Source organism: Amblyomma americanum, chromosome 10 (genome assembly GCF_052857255.1).
Source record: "Amblyomma americanum isolate KBUSLIRL-KWMA chromosome 10, ASM5285725v1, whole genome shotgun sequence".
Classification (NCBI taxonomy): Eukaryota; Metazoa; Arthropoda; class Arachnida; order Ixodida; family Ixodidae; genus Amblyomma; species Amblyomma americanum.
This window is the reverse complement of record NC_135506.1, coordinates 3999706-4019115: the sequence shown is the minus strand read 5'-3', so window position 1 is coordinate 4019115 and position 19410 is coordinate 3999706. Positions and strand designations below refer to the sequence as shown.

Sequence of the window (19410 nt, the reverse complement as noted above, 5' to 3'; positions counted from 1 at the left end):
CACCAAAAGAAACGTGTAGAATGTGCAGAAGGCGTCGTATATACATTTCCTGCCCTTGTCGTGTGGAAAATATTACATTGACCAGACCGGTAGGTTTGTTAATGAAAGACTTTAAGAACATAAGATGAACTTGGAGAACGGCAAAGGAAACCTTGCCGAACACTTTTTGGATTGCAAGCCGGTGGGGTGTCATCCAGTTTTCAAAGCATGCCGAATCATAAGTAAAGATAAACAGCAACTAACACGTGAGATTGTAGAAGCCAGACAGATACGAAAACTGAAAGATAAATGCGTTAGTGCAACATCTATCTCGCTCTCAAAGATGGCGCTCGTGATGCCTCTTTCGTTGTTCGTCCTGGTTTCTTTCCGCTATATGTTCCGTCGTGGCAAACCAACTCGCCCGAACAGCCAATCTGATGAGATCCACCAGGTCGCCACGCAGCTCGAGCCACACTCGGGAGTGCGAAGCGTCCGCGTCGCCGGCGGCCGGCCAAAGCTAGGGGCCTCAGCTGGAGGACCTCGAGAGAGGCTGCGGGATACGCGTCGCAAATCCCCGCCGCCTCCTTCACTTCTTGGAACAGAGCGGGGCGGACCTCATCCGTGTCACATACCTCGTCCTGGACGAGGCCGACCGGATGCTGCACATCGGCCTCCGGAAGGACACCCGCGAGATGGTCGAGCAGATACGACCGGACCGACAGATCCTAGTATTCGCCACCTCCTGGCTCGCTGACGTGCGGGCGTTTGCCCCGCCACTGCTTCGGGGCTACACTGAGGCCAGCTTGTTCCTCCGTTGCTGTGTGAGAGCCATCGTGTGGAATGCATCACACACGTCTGCGAGATGAACGAGACAGAAGATGCGCTTATGACACCCTTGGAAGACTTCTTAATTGAAAGAGGAGGGTTTGAAGACCGTCGTGATCGCCCTAGCAAGGCGTACCATCAACGACCCGGTGACGAAAATGGCTGTCCGCGGCTTGGCCGCCCTCGGCATTTACGGCAAGAAGACGCGGGAAGAACGCAAGTGGATACTCGACGCGTTCCGCTCTGGCAGGGCGCTGTTACGTCTCGCCTACCTACGACGCGCGGTATAGCCGGCGCGGATGCAACGGACGCCGCGGCTTCGTTCATCGCGGCCGCAACGCCTCCCGCCAAGCGCGTCCAGGCATGTTTCAGTGCCACGTGTCGTCGTGCGTGCGTGTGTGTGTGTGTGTGCATGTTTTGCCCACGCTTGTCAAAGCGCGGCAGCCGGGGAGAGGAGCTCCTCAACTGGGAGGCGAGGAGGTCTGACCGGCGCCGGCCTGGCGGACGCGCCCGTCACGCCTGAACATGTTCAAGCGTCGCCGTATCGGATGACTCTTCCCAAGCCGTTCCCTCTTGCCCTCGACTCCGTGGGTATAAAGCGAGCTGCCCCGGACGCCAACGGGAGACTTCGATTTCTTCCTGCGAGTAACGTGGTCGCCCTGACCGGCTGCTCTTTTGCGATGCCAGAATAAACGAGTTGTTCTGTTGCCAGTCGACTCATCCTTTGCCGGGACCTTCGGATGTTTCCTGCTTTGCCCCAGGCCGCCAGGCCAACGCTACCCTTGGGGCTTGCAACCCATTTGCAACAACTGGTTGCCAGCGGTGAGATCCCGACAACGGAGGCCAGCAGCGAAGATATGCGTTCAACTGTATGCTGAGCAGCACAACGACCATCCGGGAGCAGTGCAACGAGCCCTGTGTGATGACTGGTTGCCTGCAGCGGAACGACTGCGCTGAATTCTTGGCTGCGAGGTTTGGTGAGTGCGGGACTTTCTTCTTCTGAGTTTTGCCAGGCTTTTGTTAGTGTCAGAAACAGAGCTGGTAATTGTGGTTGTCGTTGCTGCCGGGTTAGTTTGCGGCAAGACAATAGTCGGCAGTAGAGAAAGCAGCATTCGGAGCAGCCATGGATTTGAAGTCGTTGCGCAAACCGAAATTGCTGGAGCTTGCAAGAGAGTTGGGTCTGGATGTCTCAGACAAACTCAGAAAACCAGAACTGCTAAGGGCTATTCTTGAGTTGGAGGCTGATGATGACGAGCTGTCGGAATGCCTTGAGACCATTGAGGAGAGGGAGCAAAAAGAAAAAGAGGAGCGCGAACGTAAAGAACAAAAAGAGAAAGACGAGCGCGAACGTAAAGAACAAAAAGAAAAAGAGAAAGACGAGCGCGACCGTCAACACGCTTTGGAAATGAAGCGTCTCGAGGTAGAGATGGAACGCGCTCGTAATGGAAGTCAGGCACACGGTGCAGGAGAACGGGTATCGTTCAAAATGACTGACCTGATGCGGCCGTTTAAGCTTGGAGAGGACATTGGTTTGTTCCTGGTTAACTTTGAGCGAACGTGCGAGAAGCAGGGGTTCTCTCGGGAAACGTGGCCACAGCGCTTGCTCACTTTGTTACCCGCCGAGGCGGCCGACGTAGTCGCTCGCTTGAAGAGAGAGGAGGCAGAGGATTTCGACCAAGTGAAATCAAGTCTGCTAAAAAAGTACAGGCTGTCAGCGGAGGCGTTCCGTCGGAAGTTTCGGGAAAATGAAAAAGGCAGAAATGAGTCATATACAGAGTTTGCCTACAGGCTTATGTCAAACATGCAGGAGTGGCTCAAAGAAGAGAAAGCGTTTGGTGACCACGAGAAAATTCTGCAGTGTTTCGGGCTGGAACAGTTTTATAGTCGGTTACCTGAGAACGTGCGGTACTGGGTCTTGGATAGGCCAGACGTTAGTACAGTGGCTAAAGCCGCCGAGCTAGCCGAGGAGTTTGTGACGCGTCGGGCTCGCGGAGCTAAGGACGGTCAAAAGGGTGAATTTGGCTCCAAGTCTGAGAGGCCGAAGTTCACACCCATGAGAGCAAGGGGGGACACGCGTAGTGCGGATGCGAGTGAAAGCAGTCCGACCGAACGTAAGGAGACGGCGGCAGCCGAAGCCGAACGCAGAAAGCGGTTCGAGGCGAGGCAAGCGCGCGTGTGTTATACGTGCCAGAAGCCGGGTCACTTTTCGGCGCAGTGTCCAGAAACAAAAAGAGAAGTCGTGTGTTTGTCATTATGTAGCACTGACGAGAACATGAAGCTTCTCGAGCCTTACATGCGAGACTTCCTCGTGAACGGGAAAGAGTGCCGAGTGCTTCGTGATTCCGCAGCTACAATGGATGTAGTTCACACCTCTTACGTAGAACCCGATATGTTCACGGGCGAGTGCGCATGGATCAAGCAAGCAGTGGAAGCTCATAGCGTGTGTCTGCCCGTAGCAAAAGTGCTTATTGAAGGACCTTTCGGAGCACTTGAGACGGAGGCCGTAGTGTCATCTAGGCTGCCCCCCCAGTGCCCGTACCTTTTTTCGAACAGGTCCGATCACCTCCTGCGCGAGAAGGGGCTTTTGTTTGGTGAGGCTAGCGTTCAGGCCTTAACCAGACCGAGAGTTCGGGAGCTCGCTGCAAAGGCGGTGGTTGCGGAGCCGACGTTGTCGAACAATGAAAAAGGGTCGGAGGCGCAGCAAGCTGATATTCCGAGCACGTCAGAACTGGATAAAATTGAGCCTGTAGCATTGAAGGCACCAGGTACTGGAGAGGAAATGCCCGACAAGGGAAAGTTAGAAGAGCTTCCGGTCGAGCTTCCGGGACTAGGCTCAGTGACGAACAGGGAAGACACTGATCAGGTCATTAGTGACTTAATCATTAAAGCACCGCTGTCGGCTGAGCAGAAAACCGAACTACATCAACTCTTACAAGAGTTTCAAGGTCAGTTCTCTGAGAGGCCTGGTAGGACTTCTGTCCTTACTCATGATATAGAACTTACCTCGCCAGAGCCAGTACGATCCAAGGCGTACCGGGTGTCACCCCGCCAGCGCGATATTATGGAGGCTGAGGTAAAGAAAATGCTACAGCTCGGTGTTATTGAGGCGGGTGAGAGTGATTATACCTCCCCTTTGATTTTAGTTGAGGTACCGGGCAAGGAACCTCGTCCTTGCGTCGACTACCGCAGGCTTAATTCCATTACTAAGGATCAAATTTATCCGATCCCTAACATCGAGGAGCGCCTTGAGAAAGTTAGTAGCGCTCAGTTTATTTCCACCCTAGATCTTGTCAGGGGTTATTGGCAGGTTCCACTTACAGAAGAGGCTAGTAGGTATGCGGCGTTCATTTCACCAATGGGAACATTCCGTCCTAAAGTTTTGAGTTTTGGTTTGAAGAACGCGCCATACTGCTTTTCAAGCCTCATGGACAAAGTGTTGCGAGGACAGGAAGAATTCGCTTTACCGTATTTAGACGACGTAGCGATATTCTCCGCATCCTGGTCTGAGCATATGGCACACTTGCGGGCAGTGCTAACCCGCCTGCGCGAAGCGGGCTTGACAGTCAAGGCTCCCAAGTGCCAATTAGCACAGGCCGAGGTTGTCTACCTCGGTCACGTGATTGGACAGGGTCGTCGCCGCCCCTCTGAAATAAAGGTGGCCGCTGTGCGAGACTTCCCGCAACCGCGCACGAAGACCGATATTCGGTCGTTCTTGGGTGTCGCCGGCTACTATCAGAGGTACATCCCCAGGTACTCCGATATCGCGGCTCCCCTGACGGATGCTCTAAGAAAAACAGAGCCCCAAACAGTCGTCTGGAGCGAGACAAAGGAGAGAGCTTTTAGCGCCCTAAAGAGCGCCCTAACAAGCCAGCCTGTGCTACGATCGCCAGACTATACCAAAGGGTTCGTTGTTCAGTGCGATGCTAGTGAGCGAGGCATGGGCGTTGTACTGTGCCAAAGGGACAATGGAGAAGTGGAACACCCCGTCCTGTATGCTAGTCGTAAGCTGACCTGTCGTGAGCAGGCGTACAGCGCCACCGAGAAAGAGTGTGCGTGTCTCGTGTGGGCCGTTCAGAAATTGTCATGCTACCTAGCCGGCTCGAGGTTTATCATTGAGACGGATCACTGCCCTCTCCAATGGCTGCAGAACATCTCTCCCAAAAATGGCCGCCTCCTGCGCTGGAGCCTCGCTTTGCAACAATATTCCTTTGAGGTGCGTTACAAAAAGGGGAGTCTCAACGGTAACGCCGATGGCTTAAGTCGAAGCCCCTAACGTAGGAATCCGCCTCAAAGTTGTTGGTTACTGATGTTTTCTTCCTGAGGCAGGATTTTTAACATATTGCTTTTGTTTAGTGTTTCAAAGTGATTATGTGCTTTCTAGTGCAATTTTCCAATTTGTGGACGCGTTCTGAGTGCTGCTTGACTACTGTAAGGAACTAGGCAGTAGTATAAAAGGGGAAAGAGCCTGGCAGAGCTTAGTGAGGGTTGTCTCGTGCTTGCTGACTGAGCGGTTGCGTTTCGGCGTAGTTCTAACGCTTGCTGGGAACGAGCACAAAAATGGCAACTCTCCCGAAGTGACTTTACAGTGTCCTATGTGATCCTGAACCCGAGAACGAGGCCTTCTCTGTGCGCTGCGCTCAAGCAACGTCGAGGGACGATCGGTTTCGATTACGAGCATCATCGAGCGACATCCCTCTGGACAGCGGATGCAGTCCCCTGACCATCGGGATCTCCTTCTCCCGGCGGGGCGGTCTGTTACGTCTCGCCTACCTACGACGCGCGGTATAGCCGGCGCGGATGCAACGGACGCCGCGGCTTCGTTCATCGCGGCCGCAACGCCTCCCGCCAAGCGCGTCCAGGCATGTTTCAGTGCCACGTGTCGTCGTGCGTGCGTGTGTGTGTGTGTGCATGTTTTGCCCACGCTTGTCAAAGCGCGGCAGCCGGGGAGAGGAGCTCCTCAACTGGGAGGCGAGGAGGTCTGACCGGCGCCGGCCTGGCGGACGCGCCCGTCACGCCTGAACATGTTCAAGCGTCGCCGTATCGGATGACTCTTCCCAAGCCGTTCCCTCTTGCCCTCGACTCCGTGGGTATAAAGCGAGCTGCCCCGGACGCCAACGGGAGACTTCGATTTCTTCCTGCGAGTAACGTGGTCGCCCTGACCGGCTGCTCTTTTGCGATGCCAGAATAAACGAGTTGTTCTGTTGCCAGTCGACTCATCCTTTGCCGGGACCTTCGGATGTTTCCTGCTTTGCCCCAGGCCGCCAGGCCAACGCTACCCTTGGGGCTTGCAACCCTTTTGCAACAGCGCGCGTTCTCTTGGGAACTCCCGCGGCCACCCGCGATCTTATTTTGGAGGGAGTGCGGATGGCGGTGAACTTTGACCTCGCGGTAAACTCGATGGAGTACCGCAACCGTATACGCCTTGCTGCTTCCTCCGGCGAGGCAGGCGCAATGCACACCCTCGTCGGCCCAAAGGAGAGCGCACACGCCAAGCAGCTCATCTCGCTTTTAAGAGAGGCGAACCCAAAGGTAGACCCGGAGCTCATCCGCATGGCCAGAGATGGAATAAACAGCCGGAAAGCCGTGCGGAACTGCAGCAGGAGCAAAGCAAGAAATCGTGGCGGCTGTTCAGTGCGCTTTTCGCGAAGCCCAGAGTTTCGGGCAGCTCTTGCATAGGAGTGCCACCTCTGTATACGATCTGAAGAAGGCACAAATGCCTGCTGTCCACGAAAGCGAAGGCAGAGCAGAAGCCACAGATAAATAAATTCTATCATTGCCCAAGGGCATACTACTCAGGGTTGCTGTACCACTTACATGCGGATACCGCGCTCCCCGTGGCAGCACCCAGGCACCCGGCAACTGAATCCGCCTTCCTTCCTTCCTTTCTTTTTTTTCTTTCTCTTTTACAATAAAACTTAAAAAGGGGGGACGCGGACGAAAAGTAAAAACAACCAAACGACGTTTCGGCTCCCGTACGGGAGCCTTGTTCACAATCTCTCTTTCTTCTTTGCCACCAGTAATAACATGACCCTTTTGTTTTCAGGATTTCAAGCGTAATGTTTATCTTCTAAAAAATATATTGATCGCACCATCCTTCGGGTGTCTACTTGACAAGTCCTGGGACTTCGATGTTGCTATTTCCATCGACTATGACTATGTAGGAAATTTTGCACATCACCGTAAAAATTAACCGCTGGTATTTGGCGCCGGCAAGCTAACAAATATTTTTTTTAGGTCTGAATATACCATTTAGCCCGAAAAAATATATTCACTTTCGATGGAAACAAAAAAAAAATGGCGTCTGAAAGGGTCCTCTTTAATAGCATATCACTTAATCACAGGCATGGACAGTGTTCTTTTCTTTGCTTTACTACTCACCCCCACTGCAGCACACTTATTCTTCTGCCTCGCATCCTTCGTAATCAAGGCGTAGGAGGAGGAACTTAAAAGTCTGTCCGAGGTCAGAGAAGCTCGAGAAGTGGGAACACTGGGAGAAAGAATTCTCATTTCGCGGGCGGTGGAAATGGCGAATGAAGGAACGCGAGATGACAATACTGACTTTATTATATTGCACATGGAAGTTGCTAGGAATTTTCGCACGACCATCTATGACGTCACCGGCAGCCTGCGGAGCATATCAAACGTCAGCGTTTGAGACGCAAGAACAGTGCCGATCAAGTTGTGTTAAGTCAGCTGTTTAATTACACATTTATGTGATGGCGTAGCAAAATTAAAAAAAAAATGGCAGTAGATGACGATGTCAGATGAACATTCCAGGCAAATGTTTCTTGCATAATACGCGATCGGTGCTGCTAATACATGTTTTTCAGGGTAGACGAGAACGTTCGGTCCATCTGGGAGAGCTGAAAAACAAACAAAAAATATTAAACGCGTTTAACTCTGCTGTCCCTATAAGAACGGAATCATGCAAAATGCTGAATCAGCCATGCTGAGCCGCGGCAATGCGGGCGTGGCAGAAAGTCGGGGTTTAGTAATTCACGCTTTTACACGACAGAAACAAGTGCATGGTGATATGGAAGGGGCACCGAGGGCAACGCCATACAGTTCTTTTTCTTAGTAAACAGAGAGAGAGAGGTAAACGTTTTAATTGAAAGCAGAGATTTTAGCCAGCTGCCTTACTGATGTTTGTCCGGCAGCAATATACTCATTACGTAGCCTAAGGGATCCGCACAAAAATGTGGGGGGCATTCAAGCTCCGCCTTTGAGGGTATGAAGCAAGAGCGTTACCGTCGGCGCTTCCTCTTTCGCCACGAAGACACTGTTTCCTCTTTTGCGGTCATTACGTGAGAGTCCACACGCAGCGGTTGTGGCTCGGCTTGAGCCAGTGGGCAGGCCCATGCACTTTCCTTTTCATTCTTCCTGCCAGCAACAGCAGCATGCATACAAAGCACCGTTTCATCCAAGCAGTACTAACGTGCCTGCGTGGCCCTAGGGGCATACCATGTCTGACTCGCAACCCAGCGGTCACGGGTTCTGTTCCCGACAAATTACCGCAGTTTTCACTTACACGTCCTCATGACGTTTGTGTCACGTTGCGACCTGCTATTCACCAGTTTCCTGAAGTTTTAATCACTTTTCAAATCCGCCGCTCCATGTGTGACGTAGCCGCTTTTTCGACCAATCCGGATTTTTCTCTCGCAACACCGACGGAAAACGATCGGTGGTGACGGCACCTGCATTTCATTTCCCGACCTTTTTTGTGGCGTATAAAAGCTCCGTTTTCAGTGAAAGCAGCGTCTCTGTCATTAAAACGCGGCAGTCTGTCGATGCAGACAAACTGTCTGCCCTTGAAGTGAGTAACTGTTCAGATACAATATTGTCAAGAATCATATAAGTGCGCTAAGGCGCCCGTGTGCTGTGCGATGTCAGTGCACGTTAAAGATCCCCAGGTGGTCGAAATTATTCCGGAGCCCTCCACTACGGACCTATTTGTTCCTCTCTTCTTTCACTCCCTCCTTTATCCCTTCCCTTACGGCGCGGTTCAGGTGTCCAAAGATATATGAGACAGATACTGCGCCAATTCCTTTCCCCAAAAACCAATTATTATTATTATTATGACTATGGCTCACTGCGGCGCCACTGTGCCGTGCATTTTCGCGAAAGAATGCTCACTCAGGGCCGCTGAACGCAGAGACGAAAATGTTGATGACGGTAATGAGGAAGACCCCAATGATGATGACGTTGTTGAACAGCTCCGCTCGTCGCTGCTGGTGCGTCTTGTTGATGTTGTATCGGCCGTTGAAAATCAGCAGGATTCCCACCAGGACCTGCACCACGTTTGCTCACGTTAGTGCTCCAGCCCCGAATGTGCACACGGTGGCATTACTAGCCAGGGGGAAGCCACCCCAGCAACCAGCGAACAGACGGGACCACCAGAAGGCCACGGGACAGCGCTGGACTAACAACTGGAGTTTGACTGACAGAATGCCAAACGATGCATGTGTATCAAACGCGCAAAACATACGTGGCGAGTCCCCGCCACAGCACCGCTAACACGTATACTTATGTGGAACACACAACAGTGACGGTGCATCCTGATGCACGTGTTAATACCTTGCATCCTGATATGACAGGCTCCCAGCAGCTCCTCTCCTCCCTGTTGTTTCCTCTTCCTGCCGTTGAACTTGTGTCGAAAGCAGGAACTCACATAGTCTGCAGTGACGGGCGGGCTTGTTTTGGCCCGGCTGGATTTTTATGTTCGCGTGCACGGCCATTCACGCATGACCCGAATACCCGCTTCTATAAAGACGGGCACCTTACAGACGACACGAGTGGCACAGCCAACGAATTTGTTGGTATGTTTGATAGTGCAGCCATTGGATATACTTAAAAGACAGCTTACAAGGTGCCGAAAAGACCATCGTCACACCGTTCTGTGCCGGGTGTGTCGTCAGCACACCCGGCAACACTCGGAGTGTTTGTATTGCTGACCGACTGAAGGCACACAGCGTTCGCTGCACGAGCGCCGGTTGACAAAGCAATGGGTTCATGACATTTGCTAGAACACAGAATGCATGGAGCCAACACGCGCTCCTGCGACAATTTAGTGAGAAAAAGTGCAGAGTGAGTTGGCGCACCTGTAGGCCGATGGAGAGCGCGACGCAGGCGACGGTGAGCCGGTAGAAGCGGTTCGCCTCGGGCCCCTCGTGCAGCAGGTGCTTGAGCTGCGACGCGTTGGCGGTGAGCAGGGCGATGTCCATCATGCCCTGCGCGATGCTCTTCTTGGTCGCATACAGGTTCATGTCCATGCAGCGGACGCGCTTGCCCCCCGGACCCACGGCTCCGGGGCCGGGAGGGGTCACGAACCCGGGCTCGGGCACCGGCGGGTAGGGGGCCTCGGGACTGCCCTGCAGGTAGCCGCGAGGAAGCGACAACTGACCCTCAAGAAAACCGAAGTGCGAAGATATTTTTTTTCTATTTGTGCAGACTACGCGCGATGATTTGACACGTATCCGGGATATCGATGTGCCCCCACATTATGCTGCCTATTCACTAGCTCGCACCCGCAGTCTGCAGACAGTTCGTAGGCTTTGTATTGCATATATCCTATAAAGGGAAATGCTACAGCGCTTCAACCGATATTCTTTGAAGGGCGACGCTCCCGCACCGCAAGTCAGCCGCTCGTCGACAATACTCCCACCATTTCTAAACATTCACATCATCCCCGAAGTGCTTCGCATGCATGCATCCCGTGGACCACCCGACATTCGCGTAATTAAAACACACCATTCATTGTGAACTTCCACTACACTACACTACACTACACTACACTACACTACAAGCGCACGACGGACATCCTTAAGCAGTGTCCGCGTGAGATAAAACGGCAGTCACAACTCTGTGCTGCGCCTACTTGCTTCCAGAAACAGCATTTGAAGGAGCACGCCTGCCTTTTTTGTTACTCGCATTTAGACGCATTTGTTGTGAGAGAGAGAGAGAGAGAGAGAAGACTCCAAGTTTACACCGACATGGACCTCGGGGCAGGGGCTCAGCCAGAGGGAGGGTCTCCCCCTTGCCGGCCCTCCTGCGCCGTGACCGCAGAGAAGGGCGCCAGGCGTAGTGCATCCGCATTTGTGCTGCGGATGCTGGACTCTCAGGCAACTTGATCAAGGGCATCAGTCTGTTTATAGCTCGTTACTCCGCATTTGTTGTGCGAGAACCACCCATGAGGCCATTTGTATTTACCGCGTCGTGGTGCGCAGTGTGACATAACCTGCATGCAACGAACGTCCTTATAGAAACTCTAATGGGTGAGCAGGCTGAGACGACACTCGCTATGACAGAAAGTGGCATCCGTGGGTGAGTTCTGCGATGCTCACTTAGCAAATGGCACGGGGGACGATAGTTGAAGCAACGAAAATAAAATTATACTTACGATCTTATTACGGGATGTGCAGTAGTATATATATGCGTTGGCGGTGTCCTGCCGGATATGTTTCTCTATTTATCCGCTGTGCAAACAAATGTCTAGTCCACAGTACACTTTAAAACATGCGGCCATTTTTAAACCTCGCTGTAAGTGGTTTTTATTACAATAATAATAAAAAGGAAGGAAAAGATTTTTGCTAGCCCCGGCATCTGCCGTCGATACTGAAGCACCTGTGCTGGGGCAGAGGAAATAAAGGATAGCAGGCAGAATGGAGAAATTCCGTTTTACGTTACCGCTCTTTGAATCCAGGGAGCTGTGCCAGTAGTGTACAACAGTTTCATGATATCGTCATTGCAACGAAATGTCACGCTATAGATTTGAACTCTGCAGAAAATTTCAGTATCTGTGAAATCTGCACTGCTTGCACGTGGGAATGCGAAAGCATTAGCGTCCCTGGGTACACACACACGTGCGCGTATGACACCACCTGGAACGCTGTAGGACGAAAGGTCTCATCGCAATTTTGATATGAAAATTGGTTGTTGAGGAAAGGAAACGGAGCAGTAACTGTCTCGCATTTCGGTCGACATCTAAACCGCGCCGTAAATGAAGGGGTAAAGAGCCTGGGAAAGCATACAACTGAAGGTGCATACGTCGTCAGTTCGAATCCCTGTCGCAAGCTAGCCTCCAACCTAACTAGCATATGTAAGCAATACGCAACGAGAAATCTTAAGACGCCACATGGAACGCGTTACGACAAACGATTGCGTCACAGTCTTGGCATTTATGTTGTTGGGAAAACTGGCACCGCATTGAGGTCAGCTAGTGGGGAGTGCAATATACGATGGATATATAAGAACGGCATGTATACGATTGTCTGAAGTGGCGGCGCTCGTCTTGCTGTGTGCGTCATACGGCCGCTTGATGACGTCACCTTATTTTTCTTGCCATCGCTGCAATTTTCTGTACCGTCTGCGAGTGTACACATACTAACACACTCCAACAGCGTATCTCGTAACTTGGGGCTAGTAGTGCGATCGCATTAAAAAATTATGTTCAGAACGAAGGAACTTCCGCATTTATAAACCCTGTGCACGAGGTATAGGCCCGGGTACGCGGAAAGACTTCTTGCTCAGGTTTCGCACACAGATAACATTTGTTGGCTGCTTTGCATATGACGCCTTCTCGAATATATTTGCGGTGTGTGTGCTTGCTTCATCGGCCGCATTTCTGATGCAAGCGAAATGCAAGGCATTAAACGGTGCACTGTGGGGTACACCGATTCCTTCGCCGGTGCATGCGGTGACGATTTTCGTTCGTATAGCGCATACAGTGAAGTCTACGAGACTTGCTATTCGCCTTTGGGTGTAATATACCAGTATCTGGAGGCGGCGTCAAGGACCGCCAGCGCGATGACAACAGGCGTCTTGTGTTTCGCCTCCGTCGAAACGCGACCACCGCGACCGGGATCGAACCTGCGTCCTCTGGCTCAGCCCCCGGGCGTCTAACCACGATCCGGCAGATGAAGAAACAGCGTCGAGAGAACGACACCAGAATTACCTAATTTTGACCGAAATCCTCTCTCTGTATACGCTGCCATGTTAAGTCCCTCCGTCTAATTTTATGCTGTGTGCTTTTCCTGTCCCCCAGTGTACGCCAGGTCTATGCAAAGCTCGCTATGCTACTCTTTGTCTGTGTAATGGATGACTTGTTGCAGCGCACTTCGAACCGAAGTCAATGAAGCAGCGCGCAATTCTGAAAGCGAAACTAGAGCGGCGCGCACGCTGCGTCGTCTGCTACGTGCCTCGCGCTAGGGAATGCCCTAGGGAACAAAAATCCTCAACGCCGTGCGCGTTGTCTCCGCAGAGAAAAACCTAGGGAACGCTCGGCGCCGTGCGCTGCCAGACAGAAGGGCGCCAACGCTCGCTCGAAGTGTCCCGCATGAGTCACGCTCTGTTCCAGTGCTCCCAGCAGGGGTAAGCCGGCACTGCGCCGAGTGCGAACGCGCCGCCGTTGTCGGGGTTTGACGGAAGTGCACTGGCGGGCTGCGAAACACAACGGATCGGTTTCGCCGTTGACGAGCTGAGGAAAAATAAAAACAGAAGAAAGGAGGAAGAATGCAGTTTCACAAGAGCTTCGCGTACGTCTACCGCACTACTACGCAGCGCATATAGGCATATTTCATAACTTTTATGCCGGTTTCTGGCGTAATCGCGTGGGGGCGGCTTCCTCAATATGAAGAAATTCTTTCCGTTGCTCCGCTTTTCGTTCTTGTTCTTTTTTTTCTATTTCTGTACGGTGCGACCGTCATTCCGTCATTGGTTTCCTAATCTTCTTATTTTTTTTCTTTCCTTTCTTCCGAGCAGTTTGGTAATGCCTAGAAATGGGAGAAAGTTTCCCATGATTTTTCTAGGTTATTCCATTTTCAGATGAACGATGTGCGCAAAACATTCGACGAACCACATACACGAGAGAATCACAAGGACTGGCGCAGCTTGTCCTTATGTGTCTCTAGTGTATGTGGTTCGTCGAATGTTTTGCGCACATCGTTCATCTGTATCACCATGCACCAACTAGGCCCAGCAGAAGTGCTATTCCATTGAATTCGTCGCAGTGCATTAAACGTCGACCGCTAAGGATGGCGCAGTGTAGAGGCCGCTAATTCTTTTGATACGTAACAGACATGCGACCGATCATGCAGTTACCATAGGTGCAAGGGACATGTAGTCTGTTCGCGGAGTGGAAATATTCGTAAAATCTGGCATCGGCAAATCTGGACATCGACGGCGTTTGTACAGAACTAATGGGTTAGGCTATCGGCAACAATTAATTTCGACCGTTCGTTTCTTCTTGTTCTTTCTGCCTTAAATTTTGTTCCCGATCGAAGTTTCTCGCTGAACACCATTGTCTCAAGGCCTTATTTCTGTATGTCGCAGCGCGTAACAATGCCGTGCCAGCAAACGCAGTATACAGTGGGGAAAAAAAAACAAGTCATTAAGCCTCGACATAGCAAACGGACGGGCCGTAAAGAAATAATAAATTACACGGCAGAAGGAAACGCAACTGCCTTGAAAGCCCCCCCTTCTCCTTCATAGAACTGCAGGAACTCACGCAAATAATGCTCCGTTACAAGGAAGTAAACTTTTCCTACCAGTGGCTGCAACAGGCCATTCTCACCCCAAAGCAAAAAAAAAAAAAAAGTGGTAGGATTTCTTTCATAGCCTGGTTCGCTCATGGTTTTGCCAGTTTTGCTTTGCTGGGTCGCCGGCACGTCTGGCGACGATATTAGTTCGATAGCAGTATTAGTTGATGAAGACGACGATGTGCAATGCACAGAGCGAGAGTGTATATGCTAGTTCGACAGTAGTGCCAGCTGGTGAAGACGAGAATGTGTGGCAGTCTAGCACGAGGCGTGATCGGCTGCGGCGAGGGAAGTGTACGAACAGACAGACCGGAGTGATGGACTCATCGTTACCTCCTGTCTAGTCATCTGCTGCTCTGGCTTTTTGAGATGTCTTTCGTGGCGTTTCCAGAAAACTTTGTAAATAGTCCATGTAAATAGAACATAACTTCAGTGCAATAAATACCATGTTTAAAAAAAAAAAAAGAGGCGATAGCATAGTGCTCACATGCAGTGGCCAGCGAAGCTGGTCTGTGCGGGCCGCCGCGGGTTAGGATTCCAGTCGCGGCAATATTTATTTATTTATTTACTTATAGTTTGGCCAAGGTCGCCCTCAAGGTCAAGCTTCACACAAACTCGGTGAGCCGATTAGACCCCGTGAAGTAGTGCTTTCGCACTGAAAAATAAAATACGGTAAGCGGGCGACTTTACACCGCATTCACTTCGAAGCAACGGTGTGCAGCTCATTCCAAGCGATGAGCTGGTCCCTTTTTTTTTTCTTTCTCTTTCAGACGGGGTGAGCCTCGCATGACCCGTTGCGCGTGCAAACACCCCCGGTATACGTGACACGCAGGGAGAAGTTGACCTCCGGATACAGCGAAGCAGTGCTTATAGCGATAAAATGTTCGCCATTCTTTTGTGCTTCTTTCTTTGCCATGCTGTGCGAGATGGTTTACCTGTCATGCAGGGTTGATTCATGGTCAGGCACGCGGTTGCCTTTCTCTTCAGCTTCCGAAGTTGACAAGTGTCAAGCTTAATCAAGTTCAATTGTGGCGGGACTTAGCAGTGTGGACCATTCATTCGCACACATGAACGCTGCATATGTATTTCTCGCAGCGGGACAGAGAATGCGTCCGCCCCGATGGGGTGCCAGGCATCTGTACAGGATGCATGCACCGCGAACGGGTCTCGCCTAATTGCGTCCACATCCGCCGCCTGCACAAGGGGGGCGAGGTCGACCACCGCGACATTTGAGTCTCTGTTACACCCGGGAAACGGCCGCCGCAGCCAATTTCAGGTCTCCCTTGTCACATGGTTCTCGCTGATTGTGGTTACTGCTGTTCACACGGCGGAACTAACTTTACGCCGCAATTAACCGGGCATGGCGACCTCGGTTTGCGCATTTAACCGAGGAATTGGCGGCGTCTTTGCACGGAGGGTGCAAAGAGCGCTCGAGTTGCCCCCCCCCCCCCCCCCCCCCCCCTATTTCAACAACGTACGTTTTTCACACGGAATCAGGTTTCAACAACACGTTAAAATAGGCTGTGTCCTGCAGAGTGCTGTCCGAAGGCGCTTTTACACGGCCTTCGAATGCCGTCCGACGGCGCAGCAACAGCGTATACTGCAGCCCCGTCCCACGCTGCTCAAGCTACGCTCTGTGGAGACTATGGTGTCGGGATCGATCCCGGCTGCATATCGATGGAGGCTATGACGAGCGAGCACACAGGTTCCGGCGCGTCCACTTCGTTGTGTCTACTGTGTCCTTCCCTTCAGCCCAGTGAACCTATAATTATATAATTAACTTTCTAAGCAGCGAATTAAGAAAACAGAATGCCACGCATGCTAGACCCCTCACAAGCGCATTGTTACGTCAAATAACTTCGCGGGTGCTCTCAGGACAGCTGGTGCTCTAAAGTGCGCCCGGAATGCCAGATTAATTTCGCACCAAAACATCGGGACTAATTTCGACCCGGGGTGGTCTAAATTAAATCGGAGCGCTCCGCTATACAGCGTGCCTATTAGCCGCTTCCTAGGCATTGGCCAACAGAAAGCTATTAATTTCTCTTCCTCCTTTCTTTGGTTTCCCTCGCTCTTTCTTATTTCCTTTCTTTCTTCCTCCTCTTTCATTCCTTTGGGGAAACAGAGCCGACATCGCCGGTTAACTTGATCTACCCGTTTCATGAAAGCTCTGCCCCCGTCCGGACGGCCGTCAAGCGAGCCTGCAGGGCTCTGGGCACACGCGGAGTACTTAACAGGGAGGGTCCCCTTTCTGGGCTCCCACAGCCATATCACAACGTAACGAGTCCCGCGGTACGGCGGCTAATCGGTGCTGATGGGTTGGATCTGGGACCCCTCCAACTTACAAGGACCGTCTGTCAGCCAGTCGTGGTCAGTGCATGGTTATGACATACCACGCTCGTGTGCTGTAATTATCCCAGGTGGTCGAAATTAATCCAGAGCCCTCCTTAATTCCCACTTCCATTCCCTTCCCCCACGATGCGGTTGAGGGGTCAAACGACAAGTGAGACCGCTACTGCACCTTCCGCAAAAAGCAACTTTACGAGCGCCTGGAGCGAGTGTTGTGCTCACCTTATTAAATTGTATGCATCACATTTTCGCTGCGCAGTCTCCCTCTCTTCCTTACGTTAGCACGCCTCGGTTTAGTCTCCTCAGCACGAACTTGCGCTTCGAAGGAGTACAGACAAAAAAATTCGAATGCAAACAAACGACAGTATTACTTGTTTCATGGGCATAAGGGGGTGCTTCAGTCGTAGGCGCTGAGTGGAACATGATTGCGAATGTTGCCTGAGGAGCCGCTACCGCGGTGTTTCCACCGAGTGCATTCGGGGAGCCCCAATTATTGTGACGCCACCGAACACGCTTGTTGTTCACTGGAACAGCCAGTGCTAATCAGGAATGTGGTAGTCCAGGTCGGCTGTGACGTCACGGGAGCTGGCGCCGATCAAGGCCGTAGCTGCCGGTACAAAATCGTTTCTAATTAATTATTCACCCTCCGCACTGGTGTTTCGGGCTCGTTTTCATGATCAGGGCAAAAAAAAAAATAATATATGGACACCCAAGAATCTCTGTGTCGGTACCTTTTAAAGGGCAGCCTGCACTGGTTTGCGTAATGAACAACGTGATGCTATATTGTAGTACAGCGAGGGTATACGCTTGCAGACTTTTGCTTATACGGCTTAAGAATGTTAAGTAAATGTTCTATTTCATCCGTTACTTCCTCGCGCGCTGAATATATGTTTCTTCTCTCCCGTGCTTGAGTTAAACTCGCCTGTTGAACATTTCGGTTCACCAGAAGGCCGGGTAAAAATCTGAAAAGACGTTTGTGCCAGAAAAATAATGAAAAGCTAAAGTTCAGATTGGGCGAAGCCTTTCTTTATACCAACAGCGAGGAATGACTGTCCATTTATACTCGTCCGGCGGCTGCGTACAGTTGCAACAGCTGTATTGCCTGTCTAGCTCCATCCACGATTCCTGACGAGTCACTTAATCGTGACGCCAACAAGTTCCATTTAGCTAAGCGCGAAAGCCCAGCAGGTTGCGCTCTAGGAAACGCTCCCGTCGCGCGCCCCTCCTGTTTCTTAGAAGAAAGCGCTCCTTCGTATGCCCAGCCACACAGGCAGTTTTCGTTTATTTTTGCCTCAGCCGCTGTCGCGTAGCAACACATGTGTGCACGCCCCTTACGCACCTGCGCGACAAAGCTTGGCAGTTGTTCGACACGCACTCAGTTCGCTGCAGTGTTGTGCCACCCTGTTCCTCGATATACAGCGTGCTTTTCATAGAGCACACGTAATTGAAGCGCCGGGCGCCGGGCCAAATCAACGCGCCGCTCCTACCCCGGAAAAAGGATCAGGGACAAGCACACAAAGAGGCAGAAAGGAAGGGAAAACTCGCCGGACCGGGTTGGGTTAGGCCGGGCGAAGATACTTCTTGGCTCGTTCTCGGCCTGCCCTTAGAACGCATTCCCGGAAGACCTGTGCACGCTTCAGAACGCGTCGACATGAGCGTGCTATGCGGTTTAATTGGCTTACGCGGAAGAGGTCTTAACCGACATTATGAGCCGTAATGCTCGTCGGATGCGCGCTTCTGTCGCGTCATCTTTATGGAAACGTTCGTTGAAACTGCGGAGAGATCCTTCACTGGGCTTCGATGGGCTTTCTCAAGACTCGGTATGAAACCCGAGAAGGCATATTTTCGCAAAAACACTCTTGTTACGAAGGCATTATGTGACCTTAAACGCGTCTAACGTCGAACACCTTTGATGGAATCTCGCTTAGCCATTTGCCAGTTGGCTGTGGTTTCGCACTTAATTTTTTTTTTTCGTCGCTATCCGACAGAAGGTTCCGGCTTGGCATTGCGGTTTACGTGCACATATGTTGCGTTCTCTGCCAAGCGTCTGTGAGTAACGAATCCGCATATATGTATACTCACGCCAGCTTCCCTTTATACAAATAAATATGTACTTAGTTTATGCAAGAACGTAACCTTGCAGACGAGAGTGAAAAGTGCGAAAGCAGACGGGCTCACTCGTGGAAGGCTCCCAGCAAATGACGTTCAGAGACGCATCTGAGAAGGAATTATGCTATATTATTTGAAACATGATCAGAATCGCATGGGGCACACGGAAAATAAGGGGAGAAACAGAAACTAAGTAGGAGAAACGCTTAAACGCGCGCCGCGGGCTTCCTAAGTGCACCGATGACGAATGCCCGCAGGAAGCAAGCCACTCGCCTCTCGCTCGATGAGGCGCCGGTCCGGCGGTTCCCGCACATCTTCGGACATGCCGCTCGCCATGCCGCCGCCGTTGACCGGCCTGGTGGGCACTCGCTTGTAGAGCACCACCACGTCCCTGTCGTCGCCGCCGTTAGCCGTGGTGCAGATCGCCGCCTCCAGCGTCGCTTAATTCGGCCGCCGCGGCTGTGCGGACCGCCGCTTTGAGCTCAGCGCATGGAGATGACTCGGCGTGGCCGTCAACCAACAAACCGCCCCACGCGAAAGCGGCCCAGCCAAGAAGTCCGAGCGCGGCACAATCCCCTCTCTAACGGCGACAGCTTCCCTCTTCTCTTCCAGCGCTTCT

General features: G+C 51.8%; 1 protein-coding gene across 1 annotated transcript; it reads right to left on the bottom strand.

The window, feature by feature from the left end:
* Positions 1–7483: 7483 nt before the first annotated feature.
* LOC144108796 (ninjurin-2-like) lies at positions 7484–19410 on the bottom strand. The gene is made up of 4 exons (XM_077641977.1): positions 19065–19410; positions 9903–10172; positions 8938–9092; positions 7484–7667 (listed from the first exon to the last, which is right to left on the bottom strand). Exons 1-4 carry the CDS (start codon positions 19125–19127, stop codon positions 7631–7633), a joined length of 525 nt encoding a protein of 174 aa, XP_077498103.1. The 5' UTR covers positions 19128–19410; the 3' UTR covers positions 7484–7630.

Bases quoted from the DNA above. Each gene is read 5' to 3' on its own strand.
- LOC144108796 (XM_077641977.1), bottom strand. From the start codon at position 19,127: ATGGCGAGCGGCATGTCCGAAGATGTGCGGGAACCGCCGGACCGGCGC. The intron at 9,093-9,902 runs GTGCGCCAACTC...AACGTGGTGCAG, and splicing joins CGCTCTCCATCGGCCTACAG to GTCCTGGTGGGAATCCTGCT. The intron at 7,668-8,937 runs GTGAGCATTCTT...TTTGTTTTTCAG, and splicing joins TCTGCGTTCAGCGGCCCTGA to CTCTCCCAGATGGACCGAAC.